Source organism: Cervus elaphus, chromosome X (genome assembly GCF_910594005.1).
Source record: "Cervus elaphus chromosome X, mCerEla1.1, whole genome shotgun sequence".
NCBI classification, from domain to species: domain Eukaryota; kingdom Metazoa; phylum Chordata; class Mammalia; order Artiodactyla; family Cervidae; genus Cervus; species Cervus elaphus.
Genome location: NC_057848.1, coordinates 31,982,887 through 31,999,750, shown reverse-complemented (window position 1 = coordinate 31,999,750; position 16,864 = coordinate 31,982,887). Strand labels below are relative to the sequence as shown.

The window sequence follows — 16,864 nt, the reverse complement described above, 5'->3', positions numbered from 1 at the left end:
AACAGATACACAATTAACAGGAAAAATACTGGATTTCTGAGGATAGGAAAAATTAAAATTAGGACAAACTGTCACAGTGACAATTATAATTAAAATTATTTGGGGATTATACTATTGTAAAAAGTAAAAATTATATAAACCTATGGGCAAAGCAATACCCTTAAAAGACAAATGGAAACAATGACTTAATTAGGTAATGCAATTATAATGGTTTTACAATTATATAAATTATGGGCAACCGTGTCTTCTTTTGTGTAATTTCTATTGTGTTTGTAATTATATAGCACAAAGAAATATTTGAAGTGATTAGAACAAGAATATGGAGCTTTAGGAACTGTCAAAATGGAAATAATCTAGGTCAGAAGATCTCAAATTTTAGCTTGCATCAGAACCACTTGAACAGCTTGTTGAAACAAGGTTACCTGGTCCTGCCCCCAGAGTTAGATTTAGTAGGTCTGCTATGGAGCCTAAGAATCTGCATTTCCAACAAGCTCTCAGTAAATGCGGATGCAACTGGTAGAGGGGCCCACTTTGTTTAGATAATATTTGACTATGACATGAATTTCGGGATGTCAATTGATTGATTTCTTATTCTCATCAGCAGTCTGGTGAATTTTGTTTTTAGCAGTATGTACTTGAACTCATTACTTTGGCAAAATGTACATGCTTCTGTGTTAAACTTATTTTTAAAAAGCAGTTTTATTGAAGTAAAATTAATATACAATAAATTTCACTTAAAGTACACAATTTGAAAATTTTTGTCATATATGTGACAACCAAAATAATGAACATATCTATCACTCATAAAAATTTCCTTGTCTTTTCAACAAATGGTGCTGGAAAAACTGGACATTCCCTGCCAAAAAAAAAAAAAAAATCTAGACACAGACCTTACACCTTCACAAAAATTAATTCAAAATGGATCAGAGACTTAAATGCAAAATATAAAACTCCTAGAAAATAACATGGGAGAAAACCTAGACGACCTTGGATATGGTGGTGACATTTTAGATGTCACAACAAGGGCACAATCCACAAAAGAAATAATTGATAAGCTGGACTTCAAGAAAAACTTCAATGAAAAACTTCTGCTCTGCAAGAAACAATGTCAAGAGAATGAGAAGACAAATCACAGACTGGGAAAAAATATTTTCAAAAGATACATCTGATAAAGGACTGTTATCCAAAGTAGACAAAGAACTCTTAAAAACTGAACAATAAGAAAACAACCTGATTTAAAAATGGGCCAAAGACTCTATGGGGCTCCCCCGGTGGCTCAGACTGTAAAGAATCAGCCTACAGTACAGGACACCTGGGATCGATCCCTGGGTCAGGAAGATCCCCTGGAAAAGGGAATGGTTACCCACTCCAATATTCTTGCCTGGAGAATTCCATGGTCAGAGGAGCCTGGAGGGTTACAGTCCACGGGGTCGCAAAGAGACACAACCAAGAGACAGAGACTCACTCACAAAAACTTTAACTGATACCTCACTGAAAAAGATATATAGATGGCAAATAAGCATATAAAAAAATGCTCCACATCATATGTCATCAGGGAAATGGAAATTAAAAAATAACAACGAGATATCTCTACACACCCATTAAAATGGCCAAAATCCAGGGTATTGACAATACCAAATGCTGACAAGGGTGTGAAGCAACAGGAACCCTCATTCATTACTGGTGGAATGCAAAATGGTGCAGCCACTTTGGAAGACACTTTGGCAGTTTCTTACAAAACTAAACATACTTTTATCATATGATCTAGCAATCGTGTTCCTTGGTATTTACCCACAGGTGTTTAAAATTTATGTCCATACAAAAACCTGCATGTGAATGTTTATAGCAGTTTAACTCATAATTGCCAAACCTGGAAGCAACCAAGATGTCTTTCGGTAGGTGAACAGATAAAATGTGGTGCATCCAAAGGAATATTATTAATATCAGTCCAGAAAGAAACAAGCTATCACACCATGAAAAGACATGAAGGAAATTTAAATGCATAACACTAATTGAAAGGAGCTAATCTGAAAAGGCTGCATACCATGTAATTCTATCTATATGACCTTCTGGAAAAGGTAAAATTATACCAACAGTAAAAATATCAGTGGTTGCCAGTGGGTACAGGTTGGGGAGAGCAATAGAGGGAGCAGAGTTTTTTTTAGGTCAGTGAAAATACTCTGTATGATAATTTAATATGGATGCCTGTTATTATACATTTTTCCAAACACAAAGAAGGTATAACACCAAGAGTGAACGCTAAGATAAAATATAAATTTTGGGTGATAATGACATATCAATGTAGGTTCATCATCAACTGTAACAAATGTACCACTATGGTATAGCTGGGGAAGCTATGCATGTGTGGGGGCAGGGCACATACGGGAAATCTGTATCTCTTTCAATTTTTCTGTGAACCTAAAACTGCACCAAAAAAATAAAATTTTTTAAAAATAACAATATTAAAGGAAATATTATAAATAATAAAAAAATTTCCTTGTCCCCCTTTATGTCTTCCTCCTGCCTCTACTTATAACCCCAGGAAATAACTGATTTGCTTTCCATCACCTGGGATTAATCTGCATTTTTCAAAGTTTTTTATTAATGGAATAATACAGAATATACATTTTGTCTAACTTTTCACTCAGAATAATTACTTTGTGATTTAGAAGTGTGTCAATAGTTCATTCTGTTCTACTGCTGCATAGTAGAGTAGTATTCCATTGTATGTATATACATATATCACCCTTGAACAACAGGAGGGTCAGGAGTGTCAACCCCTGTGTGGTTAAAAATCTAAGTATAATTTTACAGCTGGTGGTCCAAATCATCAGTTCTGTAACTATGGATTCTAATCAACTGCAGACTGTATACTACTGTAGTATGTATTTATTGAAATAAATCTGAATATAAGTAGACCCATGAAGTTAAAATCCATGTTGTTCAAGGATCAGCTAAACTACAATTTGCTAAGATTCAATCACATGTTAAAAGGCAGTTGAGTTGATTCCTGTTTCTGGCTATTAGAAATAGAGCTACCATGACATCATGTACAAGGATGGCATAGACACATGCTTTCATTTCTCATGGGTAAATAAATGCCTAGGAAGAGAGGGGGTCATATGACAGGTTTATGTTAACCTGTTTAAGAAACTGCCAAACTATTTTCCAAAGTATTTATATCATTCTATATCTCTACCAGCAATCTGTGATAATTTCAGTTGCTCCACACCTTTGTATTTGATATGGTTATGTTCTAATATTTACACATTTCTATAGGCTTATAGTAGTATCTCTTCATAGTTTTATTATACATTTCCCTAATTAATAATGTTGAGTAACTCTTCATGTGTTTACTTGCCACCATCTATATACCTTCTTTTGGGAAGTGTCTTCAAATCTTTTGCCAACTTGTTTTTAATTTAATTTTACTTGGGGATGTTTATTATTTAGTTTTGAGATTTCTTTATATATTCTGGTTTTAAGATTCTTATCAGATAGGTAATTCATTAATATTTTTCCCTAGACTGTGGACTGTCTTTTCATTCTCTTAGTATCTTCAGAAAAGAATACATTCTTGGGCTTCCCTGGTGGCTTAGTAGTAAAGAATCCACCGGCCAATGCAGGAGACATGGGTTCGATCCCTGATCCAGAAAGATCCCACATGTTGTGGAGCAACTAAGCTCATGCCTCACAACTATTGAGTCTGTGCTTTAGAGCCTGGGAAGCCCGTGCACCTTAGAGCCCATGCTCTGCACCAAAAAAAGCCATGTGGGAACTTAGTTCCCTGACCAGGGATCAAACCTGAGTAAACCACTCTACCACAAGGAAGTCCCAACACCTGAATTTTGTGCGTACTAAATAGCTTCAGCCAAGTCCAACTCTTTGTAACCTTATGGACTAGCCCGCCAGGCTCCTCTGTCCATGGGATTCCCCAAGCAAGAATAATGGAATGGGTTGCCATGCCCTCCTTCAGGGGATCTTCCCCATCCAGGAATCTAACCCAGGTCTCCCACATTGCAGGCAGATTCTTTACCATCTGAGCCACCAGGGAAGCCCCACTTGAATTTTAGAATCAGCTTAATTTCTACAAGAAAAGTAAGAAGGTCTATTAATCTGTATATAAATTTGGAGAGAATTGGCATCTTAGTAATGTTGAGCACTTTAATCCCTAAACATGATATATATCTATGTTAATTCAGGTATTCTTTTATTTCTCTCAACAATATTTTTGTAGTTTTCAGTGCACTGGACTTACATATTTTTGTCTGACTTGCTCCCATGTATTTCAAATTTCTGGTGCTCTTGCAAAAGGCATTTTACAACTCCTATTTCCAAATTTTCATTGTTACGATATATACATATAAATGATCTTTATTGATCTTATCAGGTTTGTTTATTTTGATCTTTCTACACTCACAAAGTTTATGAGCATTTTAGTATTGTTCATCTACAAAAAAAGAGAGTTTTGTTCTTCCATTCTAGTATGGATGCTTTTCCTTTTCTAGTCTTACTGCACTGGCAATGTTGAATAGAAATAGCGAGAACAGACATGTTCCTGATCTTAGAAGAAAGGGATGTAGTCTTTCTCCACTGAATATAATTTTGGCTATAGGGGTTTGGTAGATGCTCCTTAAGATTAAGGAAATCCATTCTATTTCTAGTTTGCTGAGATTTTTATCAGAAATTGATGATGAATTTTGGTAAATGCTTTATTTGTATCTATTGAGATAATTATATGGTGGGCTTATTTATGTTTAAAATTTTTATTTAGTTTTTTAACATGGTGAATTATAATTTTTGATTTTCAAATATTAAACCTACCATGCATTACTTGCATAAACCCTACCCTACTTGGTAAGAACATATTATCTGCTTTATATGCCATTGGATCTGATTTGCTAAAATTTTGTTCTTCATTTCTGCAGCTCTATTAATGAGCTATAGTTTAATGATTTTTAACTTTTGTCTTTGGTTTGGTTTTAGGGCTTATTTTGTTTCATAAAATTAGTTGGACATCAGTCCTTATCCCTCCACTGTGTGAGTTTATGCAAGACTGATATTGTTTCTTACATAAATGCTTCATATAATTCATCAGTGAAAACTTCTGGACTAGAATTTTTATGTGAGTGTGGGAAGGGTTTGATAATTCAATTTCCTTAGTAGATATATAGCTATTCATATTTTGTTTCATTTAGTTACTTAGTTGGTTAGGTGTTAGGTAATGTGTGTTTCTCAAGTTATTTGTCCACCTTTCTTCAGTCTTCTTCATTCTGCTGTTAAAAGCCCATCTGGTAAATGGTTCTTTCTCATATTTTGCTTTTCAAATCTAGATTTTTCTTTTCTTTTTTTTTTTAACACAATTTCCAGTACTCTGATTCTCTATCTGTTCACTTATTATTAGCAGAGTTCCCTTTAAGCCAACAAATATATTTATCCTGTCTGCTTTAAATCAGTCTCCCTTTTTAATCATTTAATTTCACTGTCAGTTGCTGATTCATAGTGGCTAGGTTTATGCTATTTAATCATCAGCAATACTTTGTAATTAGTTGTCTAAAAATTCTAACATCTGTGTCATTTCAGAGTTAGTTTTCATTTATTGGTCGTTTTCTTGACTATGGGTCACTTTTACTTGTTACTTCACAGATCTTGTTGTGTTAGTGTCTAGTAAGTTTTAATTGCATACTGGACATTGTACTTAATACATACACACATCCTGGATTCTTTTATATAGTCTGAAAAGTACTGAACATTTGTTTTAGGAAATAGCTAACTTGGCTGAACTAACACTTAAAACTCCATTTTCCTTTCAATGGACAGCAGTTAAATCTGTGTTGCCTTATTGCGGCCTTTAAGCGGTTCCTTTCTGCTGGGTTGAATGAATCTTCCTGTATACATATAAAGTTCAAGGTTCAATCAAGTATTTGGGTGACATTTGCAAGCAGATATTTGGGCTCTCCATTCTGTAACTCTCTCCATTCCAGCATATCTCCCATCATTTTATAGCCATTCTGGCATCCTCAATTCTGTCCTTGACTTCTCAAGCCACTAGGACTGTGGTTTTCTGTCTGCCATCTTACCATCCGTTGCCATGCAGACTGAAAGGTACACCCAGGATAAAAAGGTACATAAGTGCAAACATGCCCACTATACTTCCCTTCTTTAAGAGGTAGAATTTGCTCTACTGTTTTCCTACTTTGGTCACTCTCCTATACTACTAAATAGTTGTTGTATTTTGTCCAGAATGTTCACTTCTTAAGAAGAGTTAATCTGATAAAAGTCATTCCGCTAATGTCAGAAATGAATCCCTCTTGGTCTTTTTACCACTACAGAAATTACCTTTACCATAAAACTACTCCCCTCAAACTAATGTTACTCAAATAATGGTTCTGTATAACACTCTTCAATTATTATTAATAGGTGTTCTGTTGGAAGGAAAGTGGGTTAAATAAAGCTTAGAAATATAGCTTTGCAAAACAAATAGGTTTCTTTACTCCAGGACTTTTAAACACCTTTAATATGCTAGCGTACCTTCTATATGCCTAAATGGAATATGCTCAAGATACTGTCCTGAACTTTTTCTTTTATAATTAGTAACATTCAGTGATTCATTAAAAAATATTGAGTCCCAAAGAATGAAGACTAGAGTATGATCGCCTTCCTCCAGTACAATTCTTTTTAAGCTTCAGTTCACTATCCCTTTTCTTTTTTTTTTTTTTTTTTTCACTATCCCTTTTTAAACACATCTAATTTCAGGGTCAGTCACTGATTCCTAGTGGCTAGGTTTATGCTATTTAATCATCATTAATACTTTGTAATCATCATATCTATACAGTAAGGATGCTGTTATGAGAAAAGTAAGATGAAAGTAAAGATGCAGTAATCATTAACTTACATGGAGTAGATAAAAATACATGAAATTGCCTAGTATGGTGTCTAGCATAGATTAGTAGCCTGATAAATGTTTTGTTCCTTAAGTGTTTTTTTACTTTCTTTTGCCTATTAAGTCAGTGATTACAAGATTCATCAGAGATTGAATGACTATAGTTATCAGGCCAAAGGCAGTCAGAAGCCCATTTTGTATAGTCTAAAAGCTAAAAATCTTTTTAACATTATTAAAGGACTATTTTTTAAAAAGGAGAAAAACATGTGAAAGAGACCTTATATAGCTCAAAAAGCCTAAAACATTTGCTATTTGGCTTTTTACAGAAAGTGTTTGCTGACTTCTGAGATACAGTCTAATCCTTGTAGTAATCTAAAATAAGCAGCATAGTAAAATTCATTTTACTTAATATTAATTAATTAATATTTAATTAATTTATTTATATATTTATTTTATTATGTTCATTTTAATTATATGCTGGGAAGTCCTATTTTTTTTAATTAAAATCAGTATTTTATTGGTTTTCTAAATTTTTGAAGGATCAATTCATATCTTACCTTTTCTCCTTTTATACCACTACAGTCACACTTTGATCCTGGAGAACACCCATAGCAAGCCTATAAGGAAGAAGAAATGGGAGCAAAATCATTAAATACGAACCTAAAAACCAGATTCTGACTTATGGCTCAGATGAATTCAACAATCCAAACTTTTAAAGCAACTACCATAAAAATATCTAAATGGATAAATACTAAACTATAAACAATGTTTATCTCTGAGGAATCATCCATCTTTTATTGTATACATTTCTGTTTGAACTCTTTAAAATGAGAAAATACAATAGTATAAAGTGAAAGAGTCTTTTTAAAAATGAAAAAAAAATCCATACAACTTCCCTTTAATATAATTTTCAGCTCTAAGGAACTCCTTTTTTCTCTTAACATCGCTTGTAAGAAATTACCTCTCAATCTATGTTAGCAAAGACTTTGGCAACTAGCCAAAGATGACTGCCACTTAAAGTCCCTTGATTTCTGCATTCATTAGCAATCAGGGAGCATGAAATATATACTACCTTTTACCACATTTCTTTCCTTTGCTTCCACTCTTTCATCACTAGTAGCTTAGTCTCTAATACCTCCAAGCTTTACTTCAGATGCTGTTCCCAGAGCTTAGGTGTCTTAAACAGCCACTACTAACACATTCATTCACTCATACTAGGAACTGAAGTCCTGGAGCCAGAAAAATATCCTTCTCCAAAATAAGAACCTATAGGACAAGAAGACAACAGATGATGTCTGCCATTTAGAACTATCCTTTACTCTTGCATGAAGTTGAACTGCTTAGAAAAACAAATAGTAATTAGTTTAACATATGTAGATAGTTCACCATTCATGTAAAATAAGGGGTTATGCTCCCCATCAAATAAAAGACATTTTTATACGATATAAATATGTAAATGAATGTTTATAATGTTCAGCCTTGGGAGGCTATGATTTAAAATGTACCGTAGCCTCCTTCCCAACATTCCATGCTTTCCTTTACTCCAGTCATTACCATAGTACCTTCCCCAATTCTTATCAAAGTACTAACCTTGTCCTTCTAAAACTCCTGACACACTCAGTCACAACTAGAAGCCACTCTCATGCTAAAACTCCTTTTCCTAATTATAACAGCAAATAATAATGACTTGATATTGGGGGAAATCTCTCACTCACATTGCAAAAAGCTGTTTCAATAAAAGATGTGCATTTGACATTTCTAATGAAACTGTTTTATGTCCATAATTATTCATAGGTGATTAAGTTATACACTCTGGTTTTAGTGTTATGTATCAACTACATTACAGGTTAAATAGACTTATTCAGACTTACTTATTCATCAAACATAAATTGAGCATTATAAGAAGTCAGAAAACACGTTAGGTGTTAATACTGAATAAGGCACAGCTCATTCCAACATATATAACTAATTCAACAAATACATATTGATCACCTGTTATGTGCCAGCCACTTGGTTATGTTAGATGCAGGTAGTGATACAAAGACAGTATATCACTGCTCTCTAATGGGTAGGATAATCCCATACATAAATATTACATTACAATGTGTCAGGAACAGATGTTAATTTAAGATATTTAGTAGTGTTTTGTGCAAACATGAATTCTAGATTCCAAAGTAAAACTTAAAAATTTTAGAGTTTATTGATTCATGAGAGTGGTTATATTCTCTGAATTAGACTGTGCATATTAACAGCTTTCAATTACATGCATTAATGGAGGAGTAAAGGATAGTGATAATAAAAAATGATTGTAAATCTAAGAATTAATCTTTGACTTTGAAGTGTATGTCTGCATTTTAAACATAAATATATTTGTATAGATTTTTGGTTCTGTAAGTAAAAGGTGGTATAACATTCTATTGTCATCTTTCATTAACAGTTCTATCTTTTTATGTATTATCTGTATGTTATATATTATATATGTATATATTTATAATACTGCATGTGTGTGTGTTAGTTGCTCAGTCGTGTCCTACTCTCTGTGACCCCATGGACTGTAGCCCACCAGGCTCCTCTATCCATGGAATTTCCCAGGCAAGAGTGCTGGAGTGGGTTGTCATTTCCTTTTCTAGGGGATCTTCCTGACTCAGGGATCAAACTTGGGTCTCTCGAATTGCAGGAAGATTCTTTACCATCTGAGCCACCAGGGAAGCCCATAATACTGAACATTTTCACTTATATGTGGAATCCAAAAAGTAAAACGAACTAGTATATATAGCAAAAAAGGAAATAAACTCAGATATATTAAACAAATCAGTAGTTACCAGTGGAGGGAAAGAAGAGGGGAGAAGGGACATAGAGATGGGGATTAATAAGTATGAGCTACTATGTATCAAATAAATAAGCTACTAGTATATATTGAACAACACAAGGAATATAGCCAATATTTTTTAACAACTAAAATGCAGTATAAATTTTTAAATTGTGAATCACTAGGTTGTACACCTGAAACTTATATTGTAAATCAACTATAGCACAGTTAAAAATTTTTTTTTAATTAAAGGAGTTCTACCTTTTTAAAATACAAACTAAGTTCTTGAAAATAATTCAAAGCAACAACCTAATACGATTTAATCAATATGGAGAAGATAGTATGCAACTTGTCTTTATAATTGCATTTCTGACTTTTCAATATCCAACAATATCCTTCAACTTATAATTGATAAACAAACAATAAAACTTTAGTCATGCATGCCATTTTGGAAGTGATTTTATACAAAGTTTTTCTAAAAATTAATAATCTCATCATTTTGCACTTCTTTGTAACTTAACATGTGGTTATACTTTAGAGAGGTCACTACTTAAAACATTTGGTGGCTACAGAAAAATCTGCTTGAATTAAATTTGAAATTTTAATTTATATTCTATTTATTCCACCTAGGTTATGAAAATGACTCCAGTACTCAGTTCAAGAAACAAAAGGAAGCTGTAATACACAAACCAACCACTAGATGCCACTTTTCTTACAGTTATAACCGTGATGCTCACAAGGAAATAGCTTCAATTTGCCATCTGTTTAATGGAACAATTTATTTTTTATCAATATCTACTAATACTGATTAAATGCTTAATAAGAACCAAGCACAATATTAGGGCTGAGTTGTACAAAAAATAAATGGGTGTTGCTTTTAAGGAACTTCCAATCTAGTAAAACAAAACAAATCAGGCCCAAGCAAATGAAAAGAATACTTAATATAATGCAATAATGATATAGCAGACAACAGGAAGAGAAAAAGCTCCAAGATGCAACAAATATATCCTGATTTTACCTCAGGAACTGATTCACTACGTGACTACAGATAAGTCATTCCTATACCCTGGAGTTCAGGTTTCTCTTTGGTAAAATCATAGAGATAGACAATATAATATCTTTAGGTATTTTCCAGCTTTTATAGTCTGTGATTCAGTAAGATTTACCAAGTGAAAATGAGTTGTATAATCAATAATTGTTATCAAACTTAAGAGACTTCCTTTGAGCTTGGGAGTGTTCCTAATGGCTCTGCAGAAAATTTAAGTAGCTCCACTCCAATTTTTTAAAATGTAGTAGAAATATATCTAGAGGAAAATGGCCATGCTAAGCAATAAAATTATAGTACAAATTTTTGTGAACAAAAAACAATATTAAGTACCTCAGTCTAAAGGACTTCTTAAGTCCATAGGGGAAAAGTACTATAGGAGTTAAGTTAAAAAAAATACTTTCAAAAACTGTGGAAAAACTATTCTACCAAGTCACTGAAGACTGTTGAAGCAAGAAAACCAGTGCAACTATAGCAATGTTGTACACTTTTTAGTGTGGGAGAAAATAATAAAAAGTAAAAAAGAATTTTTATTATCACATAATAAAACATATTATGAAGATACAATAATTAAAACAGTATGGTACTTCTCAAAGAATAGGCAGCTCAATTACCCAAAATACAAACACCAGAAACAGATACACAGACACACACACATTTACTATATGATAAAAGTTGGAATATGAGATAGATAGGTCTTCCCTGTAGCTCAAATGGTAAAGAATCTGCCTGCAATGCAGGAGACCCGGGTTCAATCCCTGGGTTGGGAAGATCCTCTGGAGAAGGGAATGGCAACCCACTCCAGTATTCTTAGCTGGAGAATCCTATAGAGAGGAGCCTGGTGACTTTTATGGTCTGTGGGATCATAAAGAGTTGGACACGACTGAGTGACTAACACTATTATGAAATAGATGTAAAAGTAATGGGCTGTTAACCTTGATGCTGGGCAAGTATAAAAAAACAATAAATTTAGATTTCAGGTTCCTACAGTAAAAAAAAAAATAAGACATGAGTTTAAAAGTATAAATAAAAGCAAACTTCTGTATGCATTGGGATCATTTATAAAACCTCACAAAAATTCAGATACTAGGACCCTATCCTAAAGATTTTGTTTCAGTAAGCTTGAGGTTGGCTATCAGAACCTAAAATTCTAATAAACATTTCTAGGTGATTTTGCTTCAGATGTTCTGAGATATATACTACAAAATAATGGCACAGAGAAATAATATACCAATAATGGAGTTAGGTATCAAGACAGTTTTAAAAAAACTTTTATGCTTGAAAAGAATGTAAAAATATCTTAAAAACCTCAAAGAGAAGCACAATAGGATTTATCAGGCCAAAATCTAAGGGGAAAAAACTCCAATAAACTGACCATAGAAACTACTTTTGCCCCAAGGGCATTTACCAGACTTGGAGAATTTGAGATTCTTGTTTTTAGTGTAAGGGAGAACCATATACAAAATAACCCCAGAGAATTTTAAGAAAAAGATACTTTGGATCTCAACAAAGAAGAACAAGGGGAAAAGATCCTTGAAAATCTATAACCACAAGCTGGCCATTGTACAGATTTGCAATTCAAGTTAGCATTTAGCTGGGTGGCCCACTAACTTCAAATTGTAAATTTTTTTAGAGTGGACTCAAACTGCTTCAACCTGCTAGAGTCTGGACAGAAATGCATATAAATCCTATGCAGAAGAGCATGTGTGTATGCTTAGCAGTGTCCAACTCTTTGCTACCCTATGGACCATGAACTGTAGCCTGCCAGGCTCCTCTGTCCATGGGATTCTTCGCAAAAACACTTGAGTGGGTTGCATTTCCTCCTCAAGCATCTTCCTGACTCAAGAGAGGCCACGTCTCCTGCATTGGCAGGCAGATTCTTCACCACTGTGCCACCTGGGAAGCCGATAGAAGAGCATATGTTCATATTAAACTTCAGAGAATTAAAAAAAATCCTTTTTGAGAGGAAAATAAGTGCTCACATTCAAAAATCACTAAGCATACAAGGAGGCAAAATACCGTAAGCAAAAATCAGGAGAAACATGTCATAGCAGAAACTACTCAGCAAAGATTTCAAATATTAGAATTATTAGAAACAAAATACATAGTGACTATTTTTACCATGATGAAAGATTTTTAACTTTAAAACAATAAAAGGACCAGGAAATCATGTAAAAAAGGTAACGGCTAAACTGAAATATAAATTCTAAAAGTAAAAACTATGATATTTAAAACTCAATGAATGAGCTTCACAGCAGACTAGATAACAGCTGAAGATAAACTTAGTAAAGTTAAAACAATTAAAGTGAAAAGGAATGATCTATAATGTAACATGGAGATGAAACATATGGGAAATGTAAAAGAATAGTTAAGAGACATGGAAGAAAGAGTGAGGTAGTATAGCAAACAGGTAATTTGGGTTATAGAAAGAAGAGGTGAAAGAGGGAAACAAGCAGAGCCAATAGTAGAGATAATCGTGGAAAGTTTTTAAGAACTAAATAAAGACATCTGTGAGTCTAGAAGTCTAGCAGATCCAATGGAAGAAAAACCAAACTCCAAACTAGATGCAAAGTAGGGTTACTTCAGAATATAAAGCCAAAAAAACAAAAAAGCTCTTAAAAGCATCAATAAAGATGCTTCAAGATAAACTGCCTTCAAAAAGGTGACATTTAATTTACAGATAAGTTCTCAGACATTCAACAGAAGACAGAATACCATGAAATTTCATCTTTAATATGCAAAAAGAAAACTGTCAACCCATAGTTTATACCCAGTGAAAATATCTTTCAAGAACAAGATAAAAATACAAGCATTTCTAGACAAACAGAAACTGAGAAAGAATGCCCCTAGCAGGACCTCACAAAAGGAAATTTAAACCTTTTGAATATCTTCTCCTGTGTAAGAAAGGAAATACAAATGAGATGGAAGCTTTAACATACAAAATGGAAATAAGAGAAGAAGTAATACACTTGTGGTTGAATTTTAAAAAATACTAATTATAAAACAAAATTATAAAAATAGATGCAGTGCTCAAAAATACAGTACTAACAGAAAAACAGTGATAAAACAATATAAGTCAGGAGAGGATGAGTGAAGTTAAAGAGCCTAATGTCCTTGTAACTGTAAAAAACAAATATGGACATTGATTACTTTAGACTTTGGTATGATAAGCATAGAATTCTAATTTCTAGGATAAACATTAAAAGAAGCCAAGTTTTCCAAATTATTAGAGAAAGGACAATACTAAAATCCAAAAGAAGACAAAAGAGAAAGACAGAAACAGAAAGTGCTATCTTAGAAAAGACAATACAATGGCACACTGTGATGAAATAATCAGACATATCTGGAATATGGTACATTATAGAAAAAAACTAAGATGGACTATTCAAAAACTCAGTGCCATGCCATGAGAGAGACGACTTTGTAAATGAGAGCTTGAGGAATTCTATGAATCATCGCCCTAAGGAAACAGCAACAAATGATGAAACTCAGGGGAAAAAAAATTCTGGATATTGTCTGAAAAACCTACAGCAAATGAAGAAACGCTTATTCAAAAAAATTTACTAAATTTCAGTGTGAATAGAAAGAATGTATGGCATTTTAGCCACGACTCACTCCTTTCCTCTCCTCCTGCCCTGCTGAGTTTGACAAAAGCTCCACACAAGGTGGGAAGCAGACTTGAATGCAGAGCTCCTTCTCCCTCCATCACCCAGCTGAGCATTACAGTAATGCCCAGTTCCAAACTACAGAAGCTCTACTCCAAGCAAGGACAGTTGAGAGTTCTGTGATTCTTGTCTTTCACACAGTCTCAACTCATAAGATAAAAGATCTAACCTCTGGCATGGCAGGCTAAGAGTACTGGACTCAGTCACTCACAGAACAAAGGCTGATGCTAGTGTAATCAAGCTGAGGAGACCAGATGTTACTGTCCTTCTCAGTGCCCTGTTCACATTGCAGGGTGTCACTAAAAAAAAGAGGGTCACTGCTTCTGCCATCAGTTCTGGAGCAGTCACAGAGATTTTGTGTGGATGAGTCAGTTGACAGGTAGTTCAGTTCAGTCGCTTAGTCGTGTCTGACTCTTTGCGACCCCATGAAGCAGCACACCAGGCCTCCCTGTCCATCACCAACTCCTGGAGTTTACTCAAACTCATGTCCTTCGAGTCAGTGATGCCAACCAGCCATCTCATCTTCTGTCATCCCCTTCTCCTCCTGACCCCAACCCTTCCCAGCATCAGGGTCTTTTCCAATGAGCTCTTCACATCAGGTGGCCAAAGTACTGGAGTTTCAGCTTCAGCATCAGTCCTTTCAATGAACACCCAGGACCTTTAGGATGGACTGGTTGGATCTCCTTGCAGTCCAAGGGACTCTCAACAATCTTCTCCAACACCACAGTTCAAAAGCATCAATTCTTCAGTGCTCAGCTTTCTTCACAGTCCAACTCTCACATCCCTACATGACCACTGGAAAAACCACAGATGCCCTTTGTTGGCAAAGTAATGTCTCTGCTTTTTAGTATGCTATCTAGGTTGGTCATAACTTTCCTTCCAAGGAGTAAGCGTCTTTTAATTTCATGGCTGCAATCACCATCTGCAGTGATCTTCAAGCCCCCAAAAATAAAGTCTGACCCTGTTTCCACTGTCTCCCCATCTATTTCCCATGAGGTGATGGGACCCGATGCCATGATCTTAGTTTTCTGAATGTTGAGCTTTAAGCCAACTTTTTCACTCTCCTCTTTCACTTTCATCAAGAGGCTCCTCTTCACTTTCTGCCTTAAGGGTGGTGTCATCTGCATATCTGAGGTTATTGATATTTCTCCTGGCAATTTTGATTCCAGCTTGTGCTTCTTCCAGCCCAGAGTTTCTCATGATGTACTCTGCATATAAGTTAAATAAGCACGGTGACAATATACAGTCTTGACGTACTCCTTTTCCTATTTGGAACCAGTTGGTTGTTCCATGTCCAGTTCTAACTGTTGCTTCCTGACCTGCACACAGGTTTCTCAAGAGGCAGGTCAGGTGGTCTGGTATTCCCATCTCTTTCAGAATTTTCCACAGTTTATTGTGATCCACACAGTCAAAGGCTTTGGCATAGTCAATAAAGCAGAAATAGATGTTTTTCTGGAACTCTCTTGCTTTTTCAATGATTCAGCAGATGTTGGGAATTTGATCTCTGGTTCCTCTGCCTTTTCTAAAACCAGCTTGAACATCTGGAAGTTCACAGTTGTATTGCTGAAGCCTGGCTTGAAGAATTCTGAGCATTACTTTTCTAGCGTGTGAGATGAGTGCAATTGTGCGGTAGTTTGAGCATTCTTTGGCATTGCCTTTCTTAGGGATTGCGGTGAAAACGGACCTTTTCCAGTCCTGTGGCCACTGCTGAGTTTTCCAAATTTGCTGGCATATTGAGTGCAGCACTTTTACAGCATCATCTTTTAGGATTTGAAACAGCTCAACTGGAATTCCATCACCTCCACTAGCTTTGTTGGTAGTGATGCTTTCTAAGGCCCACTTGACTTCACATTCCAAGATGTCTGGCTCTAGGTGAGTGATCACACCATCATGATTATCTGGGTTGTGAAGATCTTTTTTGTACAGTTCTTCTGTGTATTCTTGCCACCTCTTCTTAATATCTTCTGCTTCTGACAGGTCCATTCCATTTCTGTTCTTTATCGAACCCATCTTTGCGTGAAATGTTCCCTTGGTATCTCTAACTTTCTTGAAGAGATCTTTAGTCTTTCCCATTCTGTTGTTTTTCTCTATTTGTTTGCCCTGATTGCTAAGGAAGGCTTTCTTATCTCTCCTTGCTATTCTTTGGAATTCTGCATTCAAATAGGAATATCTTTCCTTTTCTCCTTTGCTTATAACTTCTCTTCTTTTCACAGCTATTTGTAAGGCCTCCTCAAACAACCATTTTGCCTTTTTGCATTTCTTTTCCATGGGGATGGTCTTGATCCCTGTCTCCTGTATAATGTCATGAACCTCTGTGCATAGTTCATCAGGCACTCTGTCTATCAGATCTAGTCCCTTAAATCTATTTCTCACTTCCACTGTATAGTCATAAGGGATTTGATTTAGGTCATACCTGAATGGTCTAGTGGTTTTCCCTACTTTCTTCAATTTAAGTCTGAATT

The 16,864-nt window shown here is 34.9% G+C and overlaps 1 protein-coding gene across 5 annotated transcripts in view; it reads right to left on the bottom strand.

Moving 5' to 3' along the window:
• COL4A5 (collagen type IV alpha 5 chain) overlaps positions 1-16,864 on the bottom strand; it is a 236,308-nt gene that overhangs the window by 116,738 nt on the left and 102,706 nt on the right. For all 5 annotated transcript variants that reach the window (XM_043896509.1, XM_043896511.1, XM_043896512.1 and 2 more), the window contains exon 2: positions 7,441-7,500. In XM_043896509.1, coding sequence (XP_043752444.1) covers positions 7,441-7,500 — 60 coding nt within the window. The remainder of the gene's footprint in view (positions 1-7,440; positions 7,501-16,864) is intronic.